This window comes from Phodopus roborovskii, unplaced genomic scaffold, assembly GCF_943737965.1.
Source record: "Phodopus roborovskii unplaced genomic scaffold, PHOROB, whole genome shotgun sequence".
Classification (NCBI taxonomy): Eukaryota; Metazoa; Chordata; class Mammalia; order Rodentia; family Cricetidae; genus Phodopus; species Phodopus roborovskii.
Window position 1 is genome coordinate 406,270 of NW_026125820.1, and position 27,949 is coordinate 434,218.

General features: G+C 37.3%; 1 protein-coding gene across 2 annotated transcripts in view; it reads right to left on the reverse strand.

Annotated features, from left to right (window-relative positions):
- Window positions 1-27,949, reverse strand: part of Psme4 (proteasome activator subunit 4) — a 117,134-nt gene that overhangs the window by 80,371 nt on the left and 8,814 nt on the right. The window contains exons 2-8 of one of the 2 annotated variants that reach the window (XM_051178756.1): window positions 15,735-15,875; window positions 14,831-14,947; window positions 7,557-7,622; window positions 5,691-5,735; window positions 3,962-4,111; window positions 3,377-3,440; window positions 266-340 (exon numbers count right to left, since the gene is read on the reverse strand). In XM_051178756.1, the coding sequence (XP_051034713.1) occupies window positions 266-340; window positions 3,377-3,440; window positions 3,962-4,111; window positions 5,691-5,735; window positions 7,557-7,622; window positions 14,831-14,947; window positions 15,735-15,875 (658 nt within the window). The remainder of the gene's footprint in view (window positions 1-265; window positions 341-3,376; window positions 3,441-3,961; window positions 4,112-5,690; window positions 5,736-7,556; window positions 7,623-14,830; window positions 14,948-15,734; window positions 15,876-27,949) is intronic. The other variant, XM_051178757.1, reaches the window with a different exon arrangement.

Here is a 27,949-nt window from a genome sequence, read left to right on the forward strand (position 1 = left end):
ATTCTGGCCTGGAGGGATGACTCAGCAGCTAAGATAAGAGCACTGGCCACTCTTGCAGAGGTCCTGAGTTCAATTCCCAGAACCTACATGGTGGTTCACAACCATCTATAACTGTAGTCCCATGGGATCAGATGCCTTCTTCTGATGTGCAATTGTACATACAGACAAAACAAACATAAAGTACATAAATCTTTAAAAGAAATTCCCCTTTACATATAATATTAGTACGAGGACTATGATACAAATATTCAAATGTTCTAATTACCTTTGGTACATATGGATCCCAATCTATGTATCCTATATTATCTGTAGCCAATCGAGCAAAAAGATTTACTAATTGCTAAAAGTAAACAAAAACAAGATGTTAATTTGATATATTTTGTTATTTTTAAATGTCAGTTATAATCCTTGTTCTTTTATATTTATTTGCATATTTTCTTGAGATGATTCTTACCATGTACCAAAATGGTCTTGAACTTATGACACTGCTGCCTCAGCCTCTTAAGCGCTGGGGTTACAGGTGTGTGCAACTATGCCTGACTCCTCATTTGTTTTATTCTCCAATCAGCTGAAAAATGACTCAGATTTTTTTAATGTTTAAAATCATTTATTAATACTTTGATAACATAGTTGGATATGCTTTACAAACATAAGTTTGCTTATTTTTTCTCTCTCTGCTATGTTGTCTGTGTATGTTTATATGAATGCATGCATGCTAGGAGTTTAGAGGCCAGAAGAGGTCAATGTCTCACTAAACCTGAAGCTCACCTATTTGGGCCATACCTTCAGTGCCTTCCAACTCTTCTTTTTTTTTAAGGTTTATTTTTTCAGCTGGGCAGTGGTGGTGCACACCTTTGATCCCAGCACTCCTGAAACACAGGCAGGTGAATCACTGAGTTCAAGGTCAGCCTGATGTACACAGTGAGTTTCAGGATAGTCAGGGCTATGTACAGAAACCCTGTCTCTTAAATGCCTGCCTGCCTGCCTATCATCTATCTATCTATCTATCTATCTATCTATCTATCTATCTATCTATCTATCTGCTTACTTATTCATTTTGGGACGGGTTTTCTCTGTATAGCAGCTCTGGCTCTCCTCGTGTCTGTAGACTGGGCTAGTGTCGAAATCAGAGATCTGCCTGCCTCTGCCTCTTCAGTGCTGGGATTAGAAGCATGCACCACCACTGCTGGCTAAATTATTTATTGTTTGAGATTATAATTACATCATTTCCCTCTTTTTCTCCCTCCATATATCCTTCCTTGCTCTCTTTCAAATATGTGGCCTCTTTTTCACTATATACAGATGTTTATATGACTGTATATATGTACATATTCCTAAGTAAAAGCTGCTTAGCCTTTATGCTACTTAGATGTATGCTTTCAGGAGTAATCATTTGTCATTGAACAACCAATACACCTACCATATGAGCAAGCTCTACTACTTGGCATATGCCCATAGAACTTCACATTCTCCAGATACTTGCCTGCAACTCTTATTTAATTGACTATTTCTCTATCAATAAAGACATATCCTTGACTGTATTATTTTACACATAATTGGAAAAACATGTAATAACTTAGATAGTACCTGGTTTAGAAATCATTTTGAAAATTGTGATTATGTATACTAAACTTATAAATAATAATTTCATTTCTACCTTACATTGTGTGTGTGTGATATATGTGCACATGTGTTGCCATGAGAACCAGAGGAGGACCTCAGGTATCCTGCTCTATCACCTTCTGTTTTATTTCCTTGAGACATGATTTTTCACTGAATGTGGAGCTAGGCTGGTTGCCACTTAGCTACAATAATCCATCTCTCCCTATATCCACTGCTAGGATTGCAGAGGAAAACCCAACCACATCTAGATTTTTACCTGGGTGCTAAGGATTTGAACTAAGATTTTTTACGCTAATGCAAAAAAGCACCCAAGAAGCTATCACCTTAGTCCTTTCACTCACATTGTTATAATTCACTTTTAATTACATGGATTACTTTAGTCAATCTAAGTAAATCTAAGTAAACACTAAATGTGCCCACCTATCTCTCAGTGAGTGATCCTACTGAAGAAAATTTATCAGTATAGATGCCATTCATAGTTTGTCAAGATGGCTCAGCCAGCAAAAGGCATTTGCTACCAAGCCTGATAATGTGTTTGATTCCCAAGACCCATGTTGTGGAAGGAAAGAACGTCTTCCATTCTCAAGCTGTGCTCTTGAACTGCCATGTTTGCATGTACACACAAAAACAAACAAATAAATGTAATTTTAAAAAGCCACACATACTATTATCAATTGCAGTCACAATACTTTTTTTTGTGTTGTTGAAAACAATTGTCTTTATTCATCAAACTGAAGAATCAACTAAAAAATGAGCACATGGGTGATGGAGAGATGGGACTCAGATTTTAAAAACTTGAAATTTAAGATCTGACTAATGCCAATCACTTAAAATCAATTGCAAGGAAAACACCACAAAGCATTATGTACAATGAAAATTGAAAGGAAAATAAATACATATAACTCCAGCAAATAGCCAACAACACCTATAATAAGTACTAATGAAAGCAAACAGCAGCCACACACTTTATAATGCATGCTTGCCTACTTCTGTTAGAAAATAGTAAGATGAAAAAAACTAACTGGTCCTGGAGAGAGATGGCTCCATGATTAGGAACACCACAACGTTTTTGAAGAGGACCCAACTTGGGTTCTAGCACCCATATTTGGTGGCTAAAAAATACCTGTAAAGAAAGACCCCGCTGCTGTTCTACCTATGACCAAGGCTATTCGACTGTCTAAGTTCAAGTGGCACCAGTTTAGTCACCAGCCTGGGTATTCCTCCAGTCCTTTTCTGCCTCCTGATGTTTCTGAGCCCACTGTGATCTATCTATAGATTGAGCCAGAGCTGCGAGGCACATGTCACGAAGTGATCCTAGCTGGGGGTGTTGTGGAGGTAATCATTTTTGAGAGTTAGGCTAAGTGTTTCATGGTGCTTAAGGAGCCAGGTCTCATCCCCAGTCTGGTGCTTAAACAACAAAGACATGGTTTTTGGTGGCTAGGCAGAGGTAGTAAAAACAGGCTCCTGAAACCTGTACCTCACTGCCTATACACTGAGCTGTCCATAAAGAACAAAACAAAACTAATAATCTCAAGAGCTCCAGCTCTAGGGTATGCAATGTTTTGGCTTCCTCAAGCATATGTACTTACATGCTTATATCCACACAGACAGACAGACACACAGCTTTTAAAAAAGAAAGAAAAGGAATTAACTGTAACATTACTAATAGAAATTCTAAGAAACAGAAGTTATTTACTATATGATCTATTTATCTCCAATTTTAAAACTATGGGGGGGGGGAGAGATGACTTACCCCCTCCCACTGTGGAAGATTTTGCACTGAAACCCAAAGGCCAATTAATTCATCAAACCAAAGTCTGAAGAAGAAAAACAGTGTTATGAATAGAAAGTAACTATGGAAAGTGGTTCAAAGTCAGGTATTCTTTGCACTTATAAATTTATTTTTCTTACTGATAGTGATACAACCCAGAAAAAAATGACACTGAAAGTTTCAAACTTAATGGAACAAAGGAATGCTTTTCATCTGAGTATTCCTTGTCCTTTTTATTTGTGCTATCTTATCTACTAAATGTCCTGAGTTGTTATTTCCCACTCTTATTTAGCAACCGTTACAATTTTCTCCCTTATATCATTTGCCTTTCTCCTTTTCTGACATATTTCCACATCAGTGTTCTATTTTTTTTTCTGATTTCTTAAAATCATCATTTTCATGAGCTTGTCATATAAACATTACTTTCTTTACAATCATATGTTCAACTGTTTTAGCCTTCATACTTGGAATATACTAAACAGAATCAATGAGCTGCACATTTCTTGGCTCTTTGCTAGTTCTTGGTATTGCTATAATCTAGAGTATGTCAAATATGCACACACTTACTTAAAACCTTTATGATGCAGCTCTGGAGGAAGGGAGGTAGGAAGAAATAATTCAAAATAAGTGATGGCCTTTTGCATTGTTACATCAAAAGGACACATTAAAGGCCGCCATTCTTCTAACATTTCTGCTGTTGCATCTGCTGGAAAATATCTTCAAAAAAAAAAATGTATCAGTATCTGATCATTGGATTAAAACTCTACAACACATATAAATGATTGACAGAAGGGAGAGAAAAGGCCTAGAGAATCAACACCACTTGCCCAGCACATGAGTTCTTTGATATATTCCTATCAGCAAAAGAGAAGAGTTTCTCGTGGGAGAATATTCTTCAAAAGACATTACACTAGAAATGTCAATGTATCGCATAAGAACATGTTTGCAAAGACAGAATAAATGCTCTACCACATTTAAGAGGAAGTAAATTCTTTTCATCTAGCAGACCCCCACAAAGTTGCCTACAAAATTCAACAGGGCTGTGGTTTGATTTCTTTGTGTTAAGTAATAGCAACTATAAAATTCTAGCCTCTTTCAGAAATAATCAGTAACAATAATACAGAAGCATCAGCCCAGGAACCTTTGGGACATTTCAGATGAGTCGATGGGTACCGTACACCCTTGTAGGATCATAGGTCCTCCTCATACCAGAAGGGAGTAGGAAGACGTGGTTCTACAGGCTGATATTCTGCAATTCTGTAAAAAGGCCAGGAGCATCCTTGTGATTTAGCTACTTAAAAACCTAACCTGAAGTCAATCTCTCTCCTCTCTCTCTGTCTCTCTCTCTTTACACACACACACACAAATATGAAGGAAGGTACATGATTTAAGGAGGCCACTTGTAAATTGCTAAATGCATCGGGAAAGGTATAAAGAAACAGAAAGAAACAGGTAGGTGTGTGTGTATGTGTGTGTGTGTGTACATGTGATCCTAGCACTGCGAGATGGAGGCAGTATGACGAGGAAGAACTTCAAAGTCAACATGGCAACTTGAGACCCTGTTTCAAATTATCAATCAATTAATCAATCTGAAGTATAAAGTACTGGATCTGAGAAATTTATAATTTGTCCCAAAGAAATCAATTTATAGGTTTGACATATACAGCATATTAACTTATCATATTTTTGTTAAACCTTTGTTAACTTAAAAATATTAAAAATAAAGGTACATTACTAATAACATTTCTATTGAGTTCACCAAACAATCTGTTCCAGGTACTAATGCAGAAAATTGCAATTTAAAACAAAACTTCCACCACTGAACTATGTTTTATTTTCAAGGACCTTATACATCAAATTTCCCTTCCTAATTTTTCAGTCAGTTCTTAACAAAGTAATACCAATTAAAAATTTAAAGGTCAATGGAATGGCTAAGCAAGTATTTGCCATACAAACCTGACCACCTGAATTCAATCGTTGGCATCAGGTAAAGATGGAACAGATTCCATAACATTGTCCTCTGGCCTCTACACATGGAGTCATGGTGCATCTCACACACACACACACACACACACACACACACACACACACACACACACACACACACGTAATAAATTAATTTTATATAAAAGAGATAAAAATTCAATCAGGAGCTAGGAACGCTGTGTTGTTCTCAATGACAAGCACTACAATATCAGAAACTATTTATACCTTTAGTTTCCTCTTCAAAGTACAGTAAAGATGGGGGAATGCCCACAAGTAAACAAAGGGGCTTTATAAATTGAGAGCTACTTACGGTCGACAGCTTTTCACGAGTGTTTTGAGAACATTTTCTACAGAACTGGAGGAGAAAAAGCCATTTCATTAAATTACACTGGGGCATTTAATGAACACAGCTAATTCTATAACCCATACCTCAAAGACACATACATACATTCATATATCTGTTTATATGTAATAACTAAACTTTCTCTTTGCTAGACATAATTACAAGGATAATCTACCTAGACTTTTTAATCAGCTTTTTCCCTCTGTTCTCATTTTTTATGATAGGTAAAATGGAAAAAACCATTACACTGGAGAAAGGATAAATCCCTTTCAGTCTTTACAAAGTGGGTAATAATGGACATATTTAGCACACAGTAAGTCCCAACAGCTGAAAATTCTAAATAGTAATATTTATTATAGTGCTTTTGCATTAAAATATAAACTGGGATATAATGAAATGTGGTGTGCTTCTACCAACAACTGGAATAAGTCTTGTCAGTCAACTTAAAAGTGTTTCTTAACCCGCCAATGCATTTTATTGCTAGTAACAATTACCAAAACAACAAAAGCAAATACCAAAACAGCCACTCACAAAATTAGGTGAGCAAAATGAAAAATTCACATGAATTTTAATGAAAAGGCCATGGATACTAATTTAAATACATGACCAAAACGGAATGTTTAAGATATCAAGTAGATCACCATTAAAGCTGGTAAAAAGCAAACAAAACAAAATGGTATCATGAACTAAAATTTAAAAAAAATCTGTGACTACTTACAGTATGACAAATATAAACAGAAAACACAAAAAATGCTAAAAAATTTAAGGGCAGGACAGGGGCATTAGGGTTTCAGACATTTTATCATTAACTCCTTTGCAATTCTTCAAATCTAGGAGTCTGACCAATTTCTCTGAAAGCTTAAGAACTGAAGTTACAAGGAAATACCAAGGAACAGAATAAAACAAGCTCAGTCTAAGCACCCAATATATTATGTTAACTTCAACCTAGAAAGAAAACTGCAATCTTAATTTTAACTAACTACATAAGCATCATCCTTCACTTTCAAACTCCTAGCTGGAGAGAGAAACAAAGTAATACTCAGAGTTACTTTTACATGAGAAAACACAGTCCACATCAGGAAGCATTGTTCTTATCCCCCAGAGAACAGCTCTGTTGTCTCTCACACAAAAAGCCAGACAATTAAACAGTTTGCTGGGCATCTAAATTTGTCTACTGAAAAACAGGGGGAAATGGGGATAAAACTTTTCTCTAAGCCAGAATATCTAAGTGCTTCTAATGAGGCTATTCAAATTTGCAGGGATACTAAGCTTCTTAATGTTTGCTTACAATATACTCCATACATGCTTTTTATCAGGGGAACAAACAGCATGGATCTTAGATCTCCTTTCAGTTTGGATTGAAGAACCAGTTAGTAACAAGTTAGAGAATCAACATGTAGGTTTAGAAGAAAACTGATTGGTAAATTTAACCTCAAACTTTAAGGAAAAAATACATGAACCTGTCACTTCCTAATGTCTGTGCCCCCATTTACTCTCTATTGATTTCACTAGTTAAGTAGCAACTGTTTCAGATTTAAATGTTACAGAAAACCTGCTTCTCCTAAGTAACTTCCTACTACAAGAAACTATCCTAACATCAGAAACTATTCCAAAAAGCAAGTCATTAAAGACTGTATAGATAAATGTTGCCCTCATTCTAGAAACAAGCACAGGAAGTTAACAATAACACCTACTTCTTTAACTTGTTACAGAGTCAAGGACTGTAGAGTGTGATTTCATTCACATAAAGTCAATTCCAAGCCCTTCTTCCACATAAGGTCTGCACCATGGAATGTATGCTCTTTATTTAGAAAAGGGTACAATCTCTCTAACCTGTGATATCTGTATAGTGACCTTTTGTGATTCTTGTAATCTCTCAAGATGAAGGGAACAATGTTTCTGTTTAAAAATAAAATAAAAGGTTAAGACTAGATGCTTCTAGATCGTATTTAGAGGGCGTGACTAATCAATCACTACATATTTTCTAATTGTTGGAAATTTACAATACTAAACTGATAGATAACTCAAACTGCTAATTTTTAAAAGAGGATGTAAAGAAGGGCTAAGCTTTGGATAGGGTCTCTCATGCCATTTTCTCTCAGAAACGGTATGTTCACTTAAAAAATAAGGTCAAACAGTACTTCAGTTTGAGCCTAAGAATCAGACAAATCTGAATCAGAATACCAATTCCACCATTTCCTAGGAGTGTACTATTACAGCTTAGTACTTTTTATTGTGACAAATAATACCTATCCTCTCATAAAGCTACTACAAGAATTATCTGAGATAATATATCAAAAGCTGTTAGGTAGTCCAGAATTATTTATTAGGTACCACAGAAAAGAAATCAATTATTAATTCATACTTCGCTGTTAAGCCATCTTCTCCAGGATGTGAATTTTTGTAATTGCTCTATAAAGATCAGTTATATTTGTTTTTTGAAAAATCCCTGTAGCAAAAACACAACTTTTGGCAGAAATACTATCAAGAACATTAACAAAATTCAGTTACTTATCGTCTAATTCTTAAATAAAGGTAGAATATTTTAAAAGTAAATACGATCTTCCTGAAAATATCACATTAATAATCAGTGTTTATTAATCATAACTGGTGAAAATTACTTCAGTGACAGGCCATTGGAGAAATTACTTTCATCATTTCATTATCTATCAAATTTTGGATCCAGAACATCCATGAATAAGGGACTCCGGAGTCTAGAATATGTTATTTTTATGTAGTGAATGTGGAAAGGGAAGAATAGAAGATTTAACTGATTTTAACTATGAAGGTACTAATTCAAATAACCCAGATAACCCTCTGTACGCCAAGTGTGGTGACACACACCTGTCATCCCAGCCCTGGGGAAGCAGAGGAAGTGAGTTTGAGGTCAACCTGGGCTATACAGCAAGATCTGTCTCAAAAGCAAAAAACAAAGACAACAAAAACAAACAATTCTTTGATGATCAATACAGAAAGCCAGGCTAGGGAATATATCACTAACACCCACAAAATCGAACAAGTACCATGCTAGGGGTGGTGGCAGGACTACCGGAAGTTACAGTCCTGCCTGGGCTACACAGCAAGATCCTACCCCCATTCCCCCATCCCCCTAAAAGAAAACAACAACTTTTTCCAAGAAGTATGGTACTATGAAAAATAGAGTATGCTGCTGTATGATAGCCTTAAAATAAAATATATAAAGGGAAAAATACTTAAAATTGATTTTAAAAAGGCATAACGTTAAAAGGCAGCATGGTGAGAAAGTTGGGAGTTAGAAAGGAGAAGTGAGGGTGAATTTGATCAACAAACTTTGTGTACAGAGCCCAGTATGATGGTACAGGCCTTTAATTCCAGTACTTAGGAAGCAGAAGAAGGTAAACCTGTGTGAGTTAAGAGGCCAACCTAGTCTACACAATGAGCTCCAAGTCAGCCAAGGCTATATATAATAAGACCCTGTCTCAACAACAAAAAACACAAAAATCAGGAGCTGGAGAGATGGTTTAGCAGTTAAAGAGCACTGGCTATGTTTCTAGAGAACATGAGTTTAATTCCCAGCACCCACATGGCAGCTCCAGAGTTTTTTTGACACCTTCACCCAGACATTCATGCAGGCAAAACATCAATGAACACAAAATAAAAATAAAGTCTACATTAAAAAAAAACCCAAAATGTTGTGTACAAATATAAAATTACCAATTAGTAAAAAAAAAAAATACTATATAAAAACACAAAGCTTAAATAATTAAGTTTTCTAGGCCCAAGCTAGTTATTTTTAAGATTAAACCCAAAACCATAAGCCTATGAGACAAGAGCTCTATCACTGAACTACATACCCACTCCTTCCCAAAACTATTCTTGATGAAAGGAGGTTCACAACCATGTAACTGCAGTCCCAGGGAATCTGACACGCTCTTTTGGTGGTACACTCCTTTAGTGCCAGTACCCCAGAGGCAGAGGCAAGCAGATCTGAGTTCAAAGCCAGTGTGGTAGACCACAACAGATAGGGCAACACAGAGATTGCGTCTTAAACAAACAAACAACAACAACAATAAAATCAAAACAACAACAAAAAGTCTACACCAATTACCAACAATCTCAGTACTTAGAAATCTAAGACGGAAGGGGAGGAAGGAGAAGGAGGGGAGAAAATGTTGATTATCTTTGGTCTAAATAGGAACAAGGCACATAGCCCTCTAAGTAGTGGCTTCCCTAAGGACAAACACATAAGGCACACAGTTTAAGAGCTGAAAGACAGTTGACAAATGAAGCACTTCTGACTATAAAAAGTCATCTAAAAATAGTATGAGCACAGGCTGTCAAATACCAATGCTGTTTTAAATGTGTTGAAATACATGTAAGATAGAAACACTGGAAACAATTCTAAGAAAGCAAGTCAATAAAATGGCTCCTTCTAAGTTTAAGGCTGTTAAGAAATAAAATGCTTACAAAAAGTAACAACTTTATTTCTTGGCCATAAAAGTTTAAAGCAGTCAGGAGGTGGTGGCACACACCTTTAATCCCAGTACTCAGGAGGCAGGCAAATCTCTGTCTACACACACCCAATCCCCCCCCCCCCAACACACACTAACAGAAAAACACTGACAGATGGATGGAGGGAGGGAAGATGGAAGGAGGGAGGGAGGAGAGGGGAGGGAGGGAGGAAGGGAGGGAGGGAGACAAATGATCTAGAGCTCAAGGCTAATAGTCTTAGTTCCAGAGTGAATCTGAGATCCTAGATCCTATCTTGAAAAGACAACATTAGACAAGACATGAATGACTTTTTGTTTGCTTGTTTGTTTTGCTATTGTTGATACAGGATTTCACTATGTAGCCCTGGCTGGCTAGAACTCACAGATCTCTGCCTGGCACACCCAACTAGGCATTTATTGCTTTGAACACTGAGTGCTAGACTTCAATTTTACAGATACTCTCCCCAGAAGCCTCCTAAACATTCTCTATGACTTTATATCTCTTTTCCCTAGTCACCTGTGTAAAATCTGATATGGTATTCTTTATCTAAGCCCCAATATTTATTTCAATGTCAAGGTTCCTTTCTTTACACTTATTTCTATTTTATTTATTTATTTTTAATAGAGTCTCACTATATAGCTCAGCTTTCCTGTAACTAACTCACTCTGTAGCACAGGCTGACCCACCTGCCTCTGCCTCCCAAGCACTGGGATTAAGAGTATATACCACCAAGCCCGGTTTTACAGACTTACTTATTTTTGTTTTATGAGTGTTTTGCCTGCGTGCATGTAAGTACATGTATGTTCAGTGTCCAAAGAGGCTGGAAAAGGGAGTCATATCCCCTGGAGCCAGTTATAAGAGATTGTGAGCTGCCATGTGGGTGCTGGGAATCAAAGTTTGCCTTCTGTAAGAGCAGCCAATGACCTCAACTATTGTGCTACCTTTCTGGTCCTTACATTTCTTGCATAAAATATTTGATCTTTTCTTTTTAAAATCCAAACAAACTCATATCAAATACATGTAAAATCTAAGCATCGTGTATTTTGTTGTAATGACCCCTGAATGTTTGAAACTCATTTTATAATAATTATTTCTCTTTTGCGGTTAAAGTGCTATTTATATCTTAATTATTTTCTTAATGATTTTATTTATTATGAACAGTCTTCTGTCCGCATGTGTCCCTGCAGGCCAGAAGAGGGCACCAGATCTCATTTCAGATGGCTGTGAGCCAGTGGTTGCTGGGAATTGAACTTAAGATCTCTAGAAGACCAGTTAGTGTTCTTAACCACTGAGCCATTGCTCCAGCTTCTCTTTACTATTTTTTAAAAGTTATTATTGTGGACATGTGCATGATGATGAGGTAGGTAGGAGAATCTGTAGAGTCAGTTCACTCCTTCCATCTTTAGACAAGGTTCTAGAAATCAAACTCCAGTCATTGGGCTAGCATAGGTCACCAAGCACTTTTATCCACTGAGCCAGCTGGTCTGCTCAGAAGTTCTGTTTATATTTATTTTTGTCAATGAGGACAGAGAATGAATATGGTGCTAAGCAATAGAGATTAAGCCTGGGGCTTGCAAGTGCTAAGCACACATTCAACACTAAATTATACTTTCATCCTTAATATTATTGGTAAATATAATTTTAGTATAGTTAATTATAAACCCAGCAGAGAATGCTCAGCCAATTATAATTTAGAGACACTGCTATAAGCCTCTGTCTCCAGCATGCTGGTTAGGCATGTTCTCCAACACTGAGCAAAGAGTATAGAGTAACAGTATCTCTTTAAAACAATAAATAGCCTTTGGCTGGGCCAAAGAGGTGGCTCAGAGGCTTGGAGCAGTTTTTGCTCTTCCAGAGGATCCAGACTGGATTTGTAGCACTCACGTGGTAGCCTCACAATCATCCATAATTCCAGTAATCTGACACCCTCTTCTGAGTAGTAGGACATCAGGCAAACATACATAGATGCAACTCTCAACATTTTTTGTTTGTTTGTTTCAAAAGAAGTGCCTTTCTTTACCCAGATATACCTGTCAGGCAGGAAGCAAGATGCCTAAGATGTCTGTTTATAAAGCACCAAGAAATGACACAATGAGAAACAAGAAATCAAAAACAAAAACAAAAAACAAACAACCCCCCCCAAAAAACAAAACTTGACTTTCCCCCACCATTAATCTACCAACAACCTTCAGGGCAGAAAATTTCAGAAAGATAACTGAACACAAATAATAGGTCACAGAAATCTATCAAACTGTGATGCCAGTAAAAAAAAAATTCCTGAAGTTACTCCATGAAGACTCAGTCCATTCAATCCACACCATACTTTCCACAGGAGTAACACTTCACAGGCATCTTTACAATGCTTTCACAGAAAATTGTCCTAACAAGAACTTTTAAAAGCCTATTTGTATGCAGCACCATTCATTCTCATGATGAAATTTTCCTTATTTTAACACATAAAACCTCAAGGACAGAATGATTCCTGACTCTTTACCTGCACAAAATCCAACTAAGGCTTAAATTCACCATTGCCTGTAGTCATTTTTAACTCTTCTTTACCACTAAATCTATAATGTAAAAAGTTTCTAAGAGATCTGCCATTTGCAATTACAGATAAGAAGTTCAGACTGTTGACCTAAGAGAAGCCTTAGATTCGAGGCAATTTAACTATCTAACTAAAAGACAGTGAAAGAAATCACAAGTCTTTAAAATTTTAATTAATGAAAGAAAAAAGTTAGTAAGACACAGTGTTCTTCAGGAAATCAATATATAGTATGACAAATCACAATAATTTGAACAGGAAACAGCTAAAAAGTCTGAAGAATAAGCCAGGTTAGGAGTGGGGGGGGTGTACTTATCCCTACAATTTCAGTACTTGGAAGCTGAGGTAAGAGAATTACAAGGCCAAGGCCAGCCTGGGCTACCAAGAATCTGAAGCCAAACTAGCTACCTAACAAGAGTCTGCCTTTAAAAGTTAATTTTTAGGGGCTGAAAAGATGGCTCAGAGGGTAAGGACACTGACCACTCTTCAGAGGTCCTGAGTTCAATTGCGAGCAACCACATGGTGGTTCACAACCACCTATAATGAGTCTGGTGGCCTCTTCTGACCTACAAGCATGCATACAGATATAATATTGTATAAATAATAAATAAATAACTCTAGGGAAAAAAGTATTATTTGTAAAAATATATATTAATTTTTAGGTCAGGCAATGGGGACACATTCCCCTTTAATCCCAGCATTCGGGAGGCAGACAAATCTCTGGGTGTTCAAACTTAGCCCAGTCTACATTGCTAGTTCTAGGACAGCCAAGGCTACAAAGAAACCTTGTCTCAAACACCCAAAATAATAACAATAATAATAATAAATGATAATTATACTAAATAATAATAAATGATAATAATTACTAAAATTATTTAAAACAGTTTAACACAAACTGGCAAAGCCCATGAATATTAAAGTTAGGAAGAAAAGAGATCACAACTAGATAAAACCCTGTCAATATAAATGATACTGAATAGTCAATCTGAGATCTTTAGCATACTTTGCACATTTAAAATAAATACAAAATTTATAAAAACTAGGCCGTGAAGAGTCATGGTATATATGCAAGGAACTAGTAATCAGCAATACAGCTATGGTTCTAAGCATTACTAGGAAATGACAAAAACTAAGGACTGACATGAATAGTTTATATCTTAAATGTAGTCAATTAGTAAAACTGATACTGTCTACTATGTAGAACAAGCTAGCAAACCCAGAACTTGGGAGGCTGACCAAGAGGGCCATGCATGAAAGTTTGTTTTGTAGTGAAGGTGGCAAGACCTAGTATTTCTTTTATAGTGAATGCCCTGTTGGATATGCAAGTCTCCTCATCTTAAAGCATTTACTTTAATGAATTAAAATACATAAAAGGTCAGTTGGGGGGGAGGATCTGTTGAGAGATAGCTAAGTAGTTAAGAGCACCTGCAGCACTTGCAGAGGACCTAGTTCAATTCCTAGAGCCAACATGGTGTCTTACATTGGCCTGCAGCTCCAGTTCCAAGAGATTCAGTGCCCTTTTCTGGCTTCCAAAGGCTGAAGAACACATGCAGTGCTCATGAATTTATATAATCACACATAAACATGAAGTATAAAAATAAGTAACTTTGTAAGGAAAAAAAAAAACAAAAAGCAGAACAGCAGATAGCCATCACATGTAACAACAACAACAAAATGATCAGAAGTATGGTGATGTCAACTACACAGACATCTTGGTGGAAAAGCTTTGAGAAGAAATACTGATTCAAATTGTTTCAAAAAGACAAAGTCAAGTTATATAGAAATGAGTACATTATATGTGTATTTGTAACCAGGCACAGTGGTGCACACCTTTAATCCCAAGACTTGGGAGGCAGAGGCAGGTGGATCTTGGTGAGCCCAAAGCCAACCTGTTCTACATACATAGTGGGTTCCACAACAACCAGAGCTAAGCAGAGAAATCTCATCTCAAAAACCACAAAAAAAAAAAAAAAAAAAACCCAATACAACAAAAAAAGTATTTTGCTTATTTAAAATAACACATTTTCTTCCATTGTATTTAATCCCCTAAAAGCCATAGGTGGCCCCAAAGAAGTACTGTAACAGAAAAACTTACTTAGGAAATGAATTTAATCCCAGGTGCTCTGTCTTGGAATAGAGTATTTTTTCCACCATGTCATAAAGTGGTCTCCACGGTAACTCTAAATCATCTCTTGAGAGAAGTTCCTTTTTCCTAAAAAAAGAAGAAGAAGAAAGAAAAGGGGGGGGGGGAGAAAAAGGAAGGAAGAAAGAAAAGAAAAAAAAAAAAAAAGGAAATTAAAATATATGGAACCATTTGTTCAGAAAAGCTAATGACAGTGTTTGCCTGTCTCTGTCCACAGCCAGTCGCTGTAACAATGAGCATGAAGGAAGAACTTGGCACTCCTCAACACCAAGCAGTGTCTAATTAAGAAAAATTTAAACTTGTGCCATCATTGCTGTAGATTAATTCCATACTTTAAAATGTTTTTAAAAAGATTTTATTGTGCATGACTATTTTGGCTGCATGTGTGTATGTGTACCACATGCATACCTGGCACCCTCAAGAGTGAAGAAGACATGGGATCCCCTGGAACTGGAGTTACAGGTGGCTCTAAGATGTCATGTGGGTACTGGGAAGCAAACCCGGGTCCTTTGCAAGAGCAGCAAATGTTCTTATCTATTACATTGTACCTCTCCAGCTCCCAAATTTCATGTTTTGCTATGTCATGTGTGTGGTACTTAATGTTTCTAACCTTTGCTGAGGACATGGATAGTTTATACCCTGTGTAGCAAATAATTATCATAAATAAAACAATCTAACCAATTATAATTGAGCACTTACAATTAAACGCTTCACAGAGAAAATAAATGTTTAAATCAACACCAATTAAACTTTGGATAACTGTTCTATTCATTTCCCAAAATTGAGTCTTAGCCTTTAAACCTTAAAATAAAAGAAAATGAAAAATCTCACCAAGTATAACAGAAAGTAGACTTACTTTAATAAGTTGATCAAGAGACGAGCAAATCCCTGCATCATGCTGATTTCGAGTTTTGGAATTGATACCAGCTCATACAATAACTTAATAAAAAGAACATGATCTTCTTTGCTAAATTTTCTCCCATAAAGTCGGATATACCTACAAAAGGGAAAGAAACCCTTTAAAAACAGGTCCAGTCACTCATGTTTATTACTACATTATCTACACTAACTGAGCTATGGAAAAAGCTGATGCTTCATAGAGTGATAAATGGAAGAAGACATAGTATATACAATGAGTGTACTGCTTGGCCTACAAAAATAGCAAAATAAATAAGTGTAAAAAATGAAAAGGGCTGATGCACGCCTTTAATCCCAGCACTTAGGAGGCAGACACAGGCAGATCTCTATGTGTTTGAGATCAGCCCGGTGTATAGGATAAGCTCCAGCAAAGGCTCCAAAACTACACAGAGAAATCCTGCTCAAAAAACCACAAAAACAAAAAACCCAAACAAACAAACAAAACCCTCAGAAATTAAAAAGGAAATCCTATAATATGCTACAACATGAATGAATTGCCTGAGATAAGCCAGTCACAGAAATGCCAAAAGAATCACAGTTCCATTCAAAGCAATCAATCTCAAAACTGAAAGAAGCTAGAAAGGCAGCTGAAAACTGTTAGAAATAGAGGATATGGGTTTGTTACTTAACTGGTACAGAGTTTGAGACAAGCAAGATGAAAACATTACAGAGACCTATTACAACATACAAGTAGTTAACACACCTTCACTTAAATATTAATAATCAAAAGGAGTCAGGCATGTGGTGCATATCTTGGGAAGTGATAAAGGAGGATCAGAAATTCAAAGCCAGTCTGGACTACATGAAAGACACTGCCACAAAAGATTCTGCCCACAAAGAGTTAAGAGAGTAAACTTACAGTGCATGGTCAGAAAAAAGCCAACCATGAATGTAATGGACTCTGAACACTACTATGCATTTATATTTACACAAAGAATTATTCCATACTTTAGTCAACACATTATCAAGTATTTAATAATAAAGCCAAATTAAACATTATTGTTTTATAGCATCACATCCCCAATACTAGGTCTGAATTTAAGGACTAACATATTCTACCACTGAGCTATACCTCCAATTTCCTATCATTTGTGGTACTCCCATAATTCTAGCAGTAAAAGGCAGAAACAGTATCAAAGGTTCACAGCCAGACCAGTTAGCACAATGAGTCCCAAACCAGCAAAAGCTGCATAGTGACACAAACTCTCCAAAACTAACTAAATAAAAACAATAAAAAAATAAACTCAATATTTTGCTTAGAAAACCCATATTATTAGGGCTAGAGAGATGGCTTAGCGGTTAAGAGCATTGGCTGCTCTTCCAGGGGTCCTGAGTTCAATTCCCAGCAACCACAGAAGGCTCACACCCATCTGTAATAAGATCTGGTGCCCTTTCTGGCCTTCAGGCATACATGCAGGCAGAACACAGTATACACAATAAATAGGAAGGAAGGAAGGGAGGGACGGAGGGAGGGACGGAGGGAGGGAGGAAGCCATATTATCAAAAGCTCTGGCAATAAGCAAGCATAAGAGTAAAAAGAGTCTTCACGTCTCGATCTCTTGTAGGGAGGTTATCATTATAAAGAGACTTAGCTGGCCTGAAACTCAGCAATGTAGATCATGGTTGTCTCAAACTCAGTGAGAATCAAAGTTTAATTACTGTGCATAAGAGCCACAAAACAAAAATGCCTCTAACATGTAAGCCCCTTGCCTAAGGACAGATACCTCCCCTTCAATCTTCAAGCCATCTTATGGTAAAGACAAACTAGGTTAATTCCTGCTTATGACTAAACCTATTTCTCAAGGATTGTGCTATGCCCCACTTGTAACCTTAACCACAAATTGTTCTGTACTACCTGTCCTAGGAACAGCAATCATGCCACTGTTTCAAAAAGTTGTTTATAACCATCTTGCAACCCTACATTTGTTTCAAAAGGTATGTTATGGCTATCTTGTTATAACTACCTTGCAACTATATCTTTGTTTCAGGAGGGTCTACTTATGCTTATGGTCTGCTACTGTAACCTTGCCTATTTTACCCCCCAAACCCTCCATTTGGAAACCTCTACCCCTGAGCTATATGTAGAACCCTTGTCTTCCTCATATCTAGTGCTGAACTCTCAAATTCCACCTTGGGGGAGGCAGCCTTCAAACACAAATAAAAAAATCTTGCTTTAATTAATTTGGTCATGATGATTTTGGTCAGTGGTCATTCTCCTCCCATCTTTGGGATTAACATAAATCACACATTTACACTTCCCTAAACAAGTTTTGGTTGACCCAACTGTACCAGATGTGCTTGATCAAATGAAGATAGGAGGTACATAGGTAGGAAGTATGTCAGCATACATATGTTTGCCCCCAATTGGATGAGGGCAGGAAATACATAGCCTTATGGGTTTGCCTTTATAAGTACATGGCCAACAAAGCTCATGGCCATTTTCTGGGAACCCCTGAATGAACCTGGCAAAGTCCTTCATCTTGGCCAGTATTTATGGTGCATATGCTTTGATAATGACTGATCCCTTTGGGTGTATGAACTTTCTGTGTTTTGTGTTGCCATTGCAAGCCACCAACCACCACAGCTAACACCATCTGCCATGGCTGTTCTGATGGCCAGGCCTCAGGATATATCTATGAACTTTCTGGTCACTGGATTCAGGTTAGAAGGCATTCAAATGTCTTTTGGGTGTGGAAAACATTAGAGTTGTTAAAGCTGGCTCTAGAGTTGGGTTATGGCTCTCCCTTCCCTAGACCAAACATATTTAAAAGTTTCTTCCATGTCCTGTGTCACCTAATTCTGGGACAGGGAAAAAAGAGTAAGCAGACGCTTAAAAAAATTATTATGCAAAGTTTCTGTTCTGTTTCTCAATATTTGTAAGTTTATTTATTGGGTATGGTTAAAAATCTGTAGAGACTGTGATAAAAGTTAACTTAAAATGAAAATGCATAAGCCAGGGTGGACAGTTAAAATCTATGCACAGGTAATCTTAAAGGAACCATGTGGCATGACTCTAATTTGGGTTATAAGCAGCATGTGTTACTCAAGTGGTATTGGTTTTAAAGATATGAAGAAGTCATGGACACCAGCTGAGATTTGCCACTATGTAAGGACCCTAGCAGTTTGGGAATGACCATGCCATGTATCATGGTTTAATAAGGATCAGGAAAAACAAATAGGCTGAATAGATAACTTACAACAGAGACAGATGAACACCAGCAGGTTCCTGGTCCCAAGGATGCTTTCAGATGCTCTTCTATCCCTGTGCTGCAAGAGAGTGCTCCAGGGCCCCTACCCCTAATGGGTGTGGTTAGTGCCATGGGTGCAGACAAAGTGAATATCTCACTACAGCCATGTATGAGATAGTCATCAGAAAAACCATCCACAATGAAAAAGAGCCAGCTGGGTTCTAGTAAGACAGGCTATTGAAGGTGAGGCCAGAGTGGTGAACCAGAGTATTGTGAGTGAATTCCAGACATTGGCACAGTTTTGATATTTCAGGAGCCCACAGTTGAGAGTTCTTAAACCTTTTTAAGAGGAAAGTTTGGAGTTACAGAAAGTTTCAAAAACTAGATTTTTTTTTTAAAGGAACACTTTTTAGAAATATTAAATTTATAAGGCTATGGGACAATTTAAGTTTATAAAATGTTTTATATTATTAATATGTGATCTTGAAAATAAATAGTAACAGCCACAACTATGAGTACAAGACACTAAATACCAAACACTGGGATAGTCCTATCTTATGATGCAGTAAGACAATGACCTAAGTAGTCTGAGAAAGAGCTTGGAGCAATTTTTTTTTTTTTTTTTAACTAAGCAAAGAATTTTATTAACCCCTTTCCAAACTTTACTCCCAGGCTTCTTCAGCTTAATTTGCTACAAAGAATGAACTGTGTTTAAGCAAAGACTGAAAAGAGCTGCAGTGTCCAGGGACTTAAAAATATTTGAGATCTAGATTTTATCAGAGCCATAAACAAAAGAATTTTAAAAAGCAGTCATGATATAAAATAGTAGCTCCTGTGACTTCTGCAAGTGTCACCTTCTTCAGAAGTCGCCTCAATTCAGTTTGCCTCGTTCTTAGAAGCCTCATCAAAAATCTCTACCAGACTGGGAACTTCATTATCATCATCCTCTCCAGTAGCAAGTGGTACTTTTCCATCCACAGATTGTTTGGAAAGAGATTCAGCCAGTCTCCTTAAACTGGTCAGACTGTCTGTGGAGCAATGGTTCTTAATCTATGTGTCACATCAAAAGACCCTTTCACAGGAGTAGCCTAAGACTGACTACATGTCAGGTGCTTGCACTGTGATTCATAAGAGTAGAAAATTGCATTGTGAAATAGCCAAGAGAATGAATGGTGTTATGGTTGGAAGTCACAACACAGGACACTGTTGAAGGGGCAAAGCATTAGAAGGGTTAAAAAAAACATTAGCTTAAAGAATGTCTGTCCAATAATATTCAACTTTACTACATGGGAAAAAAAAAAAAAAGGCCCAGGATAGACAAAACAATCCTGTATAATAAAGGAACTTCTGGAGTCATCACCATCCCTGACTTCAAGCGCTATTATAGAGCTATGGTCCTGAAAACAGCTTAGTATTGACACACAAAGACAGGTAGACCAATGGAATCGAATTGAAAACCCTGATATTAACTCACACACCTATGAACACCTGACTTTTGAGGAAGAAACTAAAATATACAATGGAAAAAAGAAAGCATCTTCAACAAATGGTGCTGGCAAAACTAGATGCTGGCGTGAATACTGCAGATAGATCCGTATCTATCACCATGCACAAAACTTAAGTTCAAATGGATCAAAGACCTCAACATAAATCCAACCACACTGAAGCTCTTAAAGAGAAAGTGGGAGATACCATTGAACAAACTGGTTCAGGAGACTGCTTCCTGAACATAACACCAGTAGCACAGACACCAAGATCATTAATAAATGGGACTTCCTGAAACTAAGAAGCTTCTATAAGGCAAAGAACACTGTCAACAAACAAAATTGGCAGCTCAAATAATGGGAAAAGATATTCATCAACCCTACATCTGACAGAGGGCTGATCTCCAAACTACACAAAGAACTCAAGAAGTTAGTCACCAAAATACCAAGTGATCCAATTAAAAAGTGGGGTATAGAACTAAATAGAGCAATCCCAATAGAGGAATCTAAAATGGCTGAAAGACACTTAAGAAAGTGCTAACATTCTTAGTCATCAGGGAAATGCACATCAAAACAACTCTGAGATACCATCTTGTTCCTGTCAGAATAGCTAAAATAAAAAACACCAATGACAGTTTATGCTGGAGAGGATGTGGAGAAAGGGGAACACTCCTCCATTGCTGGTGGGAGGGCAAACTCAACTCATACAGCCACTATGGAAGGCCTCACTCTCCCTGGGGAGCAGAAAGGGGATGAGACAGGGGGTCAGTGGAGGGTAGGGGAGGAAGGGAGAGAGCAGGAACTGGGATTGACATGTAAAACAAAATTATAACATTAAAAAAAATGTTTCTCCCTATCTAAGGTCTATTCTGGCTTAAAAATGTGTGTCTAGTTTCACTGTCTTTGCTAATTTTGTTATGATTTAGCTATTTTGATAAACTGAGTCATATAAGAAACTTGTTATATTCTTTAATAGTGTACTATGAAAGGACCAGGAAAGTAAAACTGACAGTCTCCCATGTGCTGTATTTATGACTACAAGTTTACTTTGATACTAAAAGAGGTTCAGTTCAGAATTTTTTTTTTTTTTTTTTTAATGGTTAAGCTTAACAGGGACAAAGCTATAAAATCTAAATCTTATAAAAAGCTATTAACTCACTATAAACTGTTAAAGGTATTAAAACATGCAAGTTAATAGTAAGTCAACTTATAAATGGTCAAATTTTTTTTAATGTTCAGAACTATACTTATTGTCATGCTAAGTTCAAGTATATTTACAGGAATAAGCTTTATTTGACCTCATGTATATAGGTAAATACTAGTGAGGAAACAACTAAAAACAAAGTTTGTTTAGCTCATATATACTTAATAGATAATGGTCTTCAAACTTGTCAAGAGATCTCCTGAATATAGCATTTAAAATGGTTAATAGAAAAGGCTTACTATATACAGACAAGGACCCCGGGTTCTAGCAGTGACTGCAAGGTCTCCAAAGCAGACAGATGAGGCACTGACCACTCCACCTGGATGGCATAAAATGTCCCAATGCCTCACCCACTGCCAGGATCCTGCCCAAACAGTAGATAAGCAGGACACTGGAGATGTTAACTGCCCCCATGGTGCCTAAATAGAGTAAGGTCTGTCAGTCCCTTAAGTCACTCCTCCACAGGAAAGTTCTTAGGACTTCTGGACCAGGCAGCCTAAGACTAATGCTGCCCAAGAATCTCGGCCCTGGTAAAGCCATTGTGATGATGGGAGCCTACAGTAACAGTCTAGGATGTGTCATTTAAACCAATACATCAGCCATTTGTACCATACAGCCTACTATAACTCACCCTTCTCTCATCTCTAATGGGACTGGCAGCTAGTTAGTCAGTCCTACAGTGGCAGGCAACCAGCTTTCCCCTACCCCCACAACTGCCACAGACACCTTGAGTGCATTACATATGTGAAAATCACACCTTGCTGTTTTCTAGAGCTCCCAGGTCTCTTGCAAGAAAGGCAGACAGTTCTGCCTTTCTAAGAGGCTTCATATTATAAGATACACAGATTTCAGATCTAACTTACTACTGCTTCTTTATTCAAAAGCATGTGCTTACAAACACTGCTCTCAGTTCTACTCATGTCCCTGGTAAATGATTAGATGGAAAGAAAAAGATTTAAAGTCTATGCAAGTTCTGAGAGTCTATGAAAATGTTTTTTTTAAGATGTATAAAGGTCTGAGGATGTGAAAACATATTTAAATTATAATTGTCTAAGATAATGATTTAAAATGTGTAAATGTAACTTTATAAAGGTATAAAAAGTGATTTATCATTAAAAAAAACAATCTTTTCTCATTTTATATACCAATCCCAGTTGCCACTCCCTCCCCTCTCTCCACTCTCTCCACCCCATCCATCATCCATTCCTTAGAGAGGGTAAGGCTTCCCATGGTGAATCAAAAAAGTCTGGCACATAACTTTGAGGCAAGACCAAGGCCCTCCCCAAAATATCTGGGCTCCAAAAAGCCAATTCAAACACTAGGGATAAATCCTGGTCCCACTACCAGTGGCCCAGAAAATGCCCAAGCCACACAACTATCATCCACATTCAGAGAGTCTTAGGATTCCTCCCCTTCCCCATTACTAGGACTATGGGGCTGAAATTTCCAAATAAAAGATTTTCTTTTAAGTTCCTAAACCTTTAACTTCTGTCCACAGTCTTTATGTATCTCATCAGATTTCCACTTGGTTGACAACATCATCAAGGAATCAGCTGCAGACGACAAATTGCTGCAAATGACTGTGAGCTCTGGACTTAAAGCTGATGTGAACCAGTCTAGAAAATGTAACTGTTCCTGTCTCTTTAACTGGTTAGCTAGCCAGATCCTTCTGATAAATGTCCCATTGCCTGAATCCCCTCCCAGCTTTTGATTATCATTCCATCCTTCTTCAGCCCTGACAATGACACCCTGGTTTCAAAAGGAAGTAGTCACAGAATGTCTTCTGTACATTGTCCCTTTGTGGTGATATGATTTATGAAAGCTTACCTGAAGATTCAGAAAGCAAAGTCAGCCATAAACCATACAAGTCAGGCACACACCTTTAATCCTGGGACTCAGTATTTAGAGATAGACAGTTTAAGATCTACACGAGATTGAATCAGTCCAAAAGAGAATTATAGTTCACACCTTTGTGGTAAGAGCGAACAGCTACTTTGCTTTTCTGAACTTCAGCTTGAAGTTTGAATCCCAATATCAGTCTCTGGGTTTTTTATGAATTTATGATACACCCCTTGTCCTCAACAGGCTGGTATGTTAGTTCAAAAGGAAACTCCCTGTCATACAGGACAGAATGGTTACCTATAGTGCCTATTAACATACCAGAAAAGGTACCTGTTAAAAACCAAATAGATGCAGATCTATAAACAGGTAGATATCATTATCTGAAACCTACAATGTGATAGGGCACTCAACCTGCCCTATGAAAACAGAGCTTTAAGAGAAAATTGTTTCTACACAAGCCATTCAGGAATCATTAGAAATAATCTAGTTATACCAAAACAAAATACTCCCCCTCCCCCAGCAAAAAAAAGGAGACCTAAGATTCTGATACTGCTATTAGTAAATAGTTAGCAGTTACCAGTAGTAACTGGTCCTTGCATCATTTGTGTTTTTCACTAGATAGAATGAATGAAAATGAAAGGATACTCCCTTCTACTTTCTTATGCTGTCTAAAATTTATTCAGCTCTTCTCTGTTGTTTCAAGGTACAATGCCATTGTCTCCCCCACCTTAGTTCTATCAGAATGTACAGTAGAAGAGAAAGAGGAATGAGGCCTGAGATTTCCTTTTTTTTTTTTTTTTTGCCTATGGATGTGATTATTGTAAATGTTTCTTAACTTACGCCTAGACGGTAAAGCAAGTGGATTCATGACAATAATATTTACACTCTAAAATCAGACACAGTGATGCACACATCCTTTTAGTTATTGTGAATCTGAAAGAGAATCAATCTCAAGTTCTAGGCCTGCTAAACTCTGTTTAAACAAGAAAAAATTAAAGATATGAAGCCACCAAGGTGCTAAACAAGTTTCCAGCTTCCTGAAGCCTCGTCTCTTTAAATTTAGGAGTGTGGGTGTTACAGTCATCTAAAAAGCAATAGAAATGAGAAGCACATTATCCCTTTAAAAAAAAAAAAAATCAGGACCTATGTATGCTTAAGATAAAAGAAGAACTCAAAGAAGTATCCCCCCACTCAGACCTTGTCAGGATTGGTGCCCACAGAGCTCCACATCTACTTTACTGTGGTTAGAGAATACTACTCCAATAGACTGACAGAACTGAGCTACAGTTCACTACTGCTTACACGAAATTCCTAAAATCCAAGTTATAATACTATATTAAGAAACAAAGAAGACTTCCTCAAATATTAGAGTTGCTGAAAAAGCTAAGGATTTTAAGGGAATTCCTCAAAAATCTATTTCCTCTATCTCCCAATCCACAAGCAGTTCTTTCTCAGCTTTCCTCAAAATATTGTGTAAGAAATCTTTCATATACCATAAGGAAAGTATGAGAGCTTGTGAGAAAACAAGAGTTTTGGAACTTCTGTTCCTCCACAACATGGACTGCTCTTGGAATGTGCTTTCTTGTCTGCCGTGCTCCCCCACCCCACCCCCATGGAAACAGGAGTGTGTTCACTTCATTAGTACTCAGATGATAGATGATGAGTTGTCCTTGACTATATACAGCCTGAACTCATGTGACCTTTGCTCACATAACTTTACTCAATCCTCAGAATGCTCTCAGAATATAAACTGTCTAATGTTCTCAATAAAGTTGGCTAATGCAGCATGAGAATTTAGTTTATCTCATTTTTAGGTTCCACTCTCTTAGGTTCATGCATCAACTAGGGCAGTAACTCTGAAGAATATAGAAAATACTAACCACAAAAAGAAAATAATCTGAATTGGTCTTTGAGCTGGGGAGATAGCTCAGTTACCTGCTTGGCAGGAGACAAAGAGTTCAACTTCAGAACCCATGTTTGTTTAAATTGGGTGTTAACAATGACTCCTGTAAATGGGGAGGCAGAAAACAGGCAGACAGATCTCAAGGGCATGTTGGCAGTCAGCCTAACCCACTTGGTGGGCAGTTTGATATGTCCTGAGGCCTACCAGTTCTACCTCTCTACTACCATCAATGGCCTTAGGAGCAATGGTCATGGGCTGGAACCAGACTAAAATAAACATTCTTTCTATATAAGTTGATTTAATTCATTCATCTGCTCAAGTAACAGAAAATACTATTAAAAACTATTCTATGAAGAATGTTTTAACCCTGCCCCAGTAAATTCAACACAGGGCCTCTTCAGTGACCCAGCACTTCTACAACCATGTGCATACAATGAATACATGCACCAACAAGTACCAAAATCCAACATTATGTTGAGCAAAAGCAGTGAAACATACCAGGTATGGTGGCACTGTGTGTAATCCTAGCACTTGGGAAATAGAGTCAAAAAGATCAAGAATTCAAAATCATCCTCAGCTATACATGTCAGCCTGTGAGCTATAGAAGACCTTGTCCAAAATAAAGAGCGCCACCAAACATGCAAGAATGCATATTACAATCCATTTTAAAGGGTGAATTGTTAATCTATGATGTCAAAAGTGATATGCTGGAGCTGTTGGTAGAGGGTGTGCATAGCATACTTGAGGCCTGGATTTTATCCACAAGGTAAAACTGGATGTGAAAGCACTCACCAATAATCCAGTGCCAAAGGGGGTGAAAGCAAGAGGACTAGAAATTCAAAGTCATCCTTGTCTACATAGGGAATTTAAGGCCAGCTTGATCTACTTGAAACCATCTCAAATCTTAAAAGCTTACATAAAATAAAGATAAAACCCATCAACAAAAAAGATATAGATGAAATGAGAAAAGATTTAAGTTTGTCAAAAATACTGGGAGTATTAAATACTAACAAAACCAGCTAGGGTTGGAACAAACGGCTGAGCCTCAAGAGTACTATAGCAGAGGACCTGGGTTTGGTTTCTTTTTCCTTCCATTATTTTCTTAACTCCCCCTCAATAAAACTTTCAATATGAGTCACATCTATAGGTCACTGTTTCCCCATCTGCCTGCTGTCCAACACCCGTGGTCTTGACACCTGTGGACCCAGCCTGAACCTCTGTATTCGTAACACCAACCAGATGGCTCATTTAGTAAAGGCACTTACTGCCAAGCCTGGGGACTTGAATTCAATCCTCTGGAACATACAAGGCAAGAACATACAAGGTGAGAACTCTTACATAAGTTGTCCTTGATCTCTTCTCCCCTACCTCATACACAGACTTTAAAAAAAAAAAAAAAAAAATTGAAATCTTACATGAAATGGTTTACACCTGTAAAGTAATAGTTCAAAGGTTAGGACAGGAGAACTGTCATTAAGTTTGAGTTCTACTTGACTACATTAGTGATTTCTAGGCCCAGGCTGGGATAAAATTAAGACTGTCAAAATCAATCAAATCTAGCAATAGCTCCTTAAATAATTCAGAAGCTCTGCACAGTGGCCTAAGCCTGTAAAGTCAGCAGGCCAAGCACCTGGAAAGATAAGACAGGAAGTTGTGAGCTGGGCTACTGAGAAAAACTCTATTCCACCCTCCAAAAAAAAACCTTCAAGCTAACAATAAACTCTGGCCACATTAAACAAACTGATTCTAAAAGATAGCTTCCAAAAAACTACTCATCAAATTGGCCTTAATACTACTATTCTTTTCCAGGTATGTTTCTCTAGAACTATCGATAAAGGAAATATTTCCTTATTTCCCAACTAAGCAAGGATGAGTGTAGTTGGACTTTCTCTTCAAACTGCCAGCCCACAAAGAATGACATTAATTACGAAAACTTGACCATTAGCTTAGGCTTGTTCCCAAAGAGTCTAACATTCAGTTCCTCTCTCTCCCCTGAAGTCCTGTCTATTTCTTTCTGCCTAGATATTGGCCATTCAGCTCTTTATTAAACCAATCAGGTTCCTTAGGCAGGCAAGGTAAAAACAGGGACACATCTTCACACACTTTGCTCACATATCCCAGAACAGAGGAATGCTGGGACTGCAGACAGGTACTAAGATGCCCTATTTTACTTAGCTCTGGAGTAAAAACTACAAGTTTTATGCATTCTAAGCAAGCACTCTACCAAATTATTCGAGGAAACAGTTTTTTGAAATATTTTATTGGGTGTTATTTATGTGCTAGAAATATACTAGGCAACAGAAATATAATAAATAACAAATAGCTGTGGGGCATACTGCATCAAACCAGACAAGTTAATCATTTCAGTTTAAAGTATAGATTTTAACATGTATATGGCCAATTTACCCATTCATCTCTATTTCCCCACATTAAAAGACATTTTCTAAAATCTATTTTACCCAATTGTGGTATTTTGAAAGAAAACAGACCCCAAAGGGAGTGAAACTATTAGGAGGTGTGGCTAGGTATAGC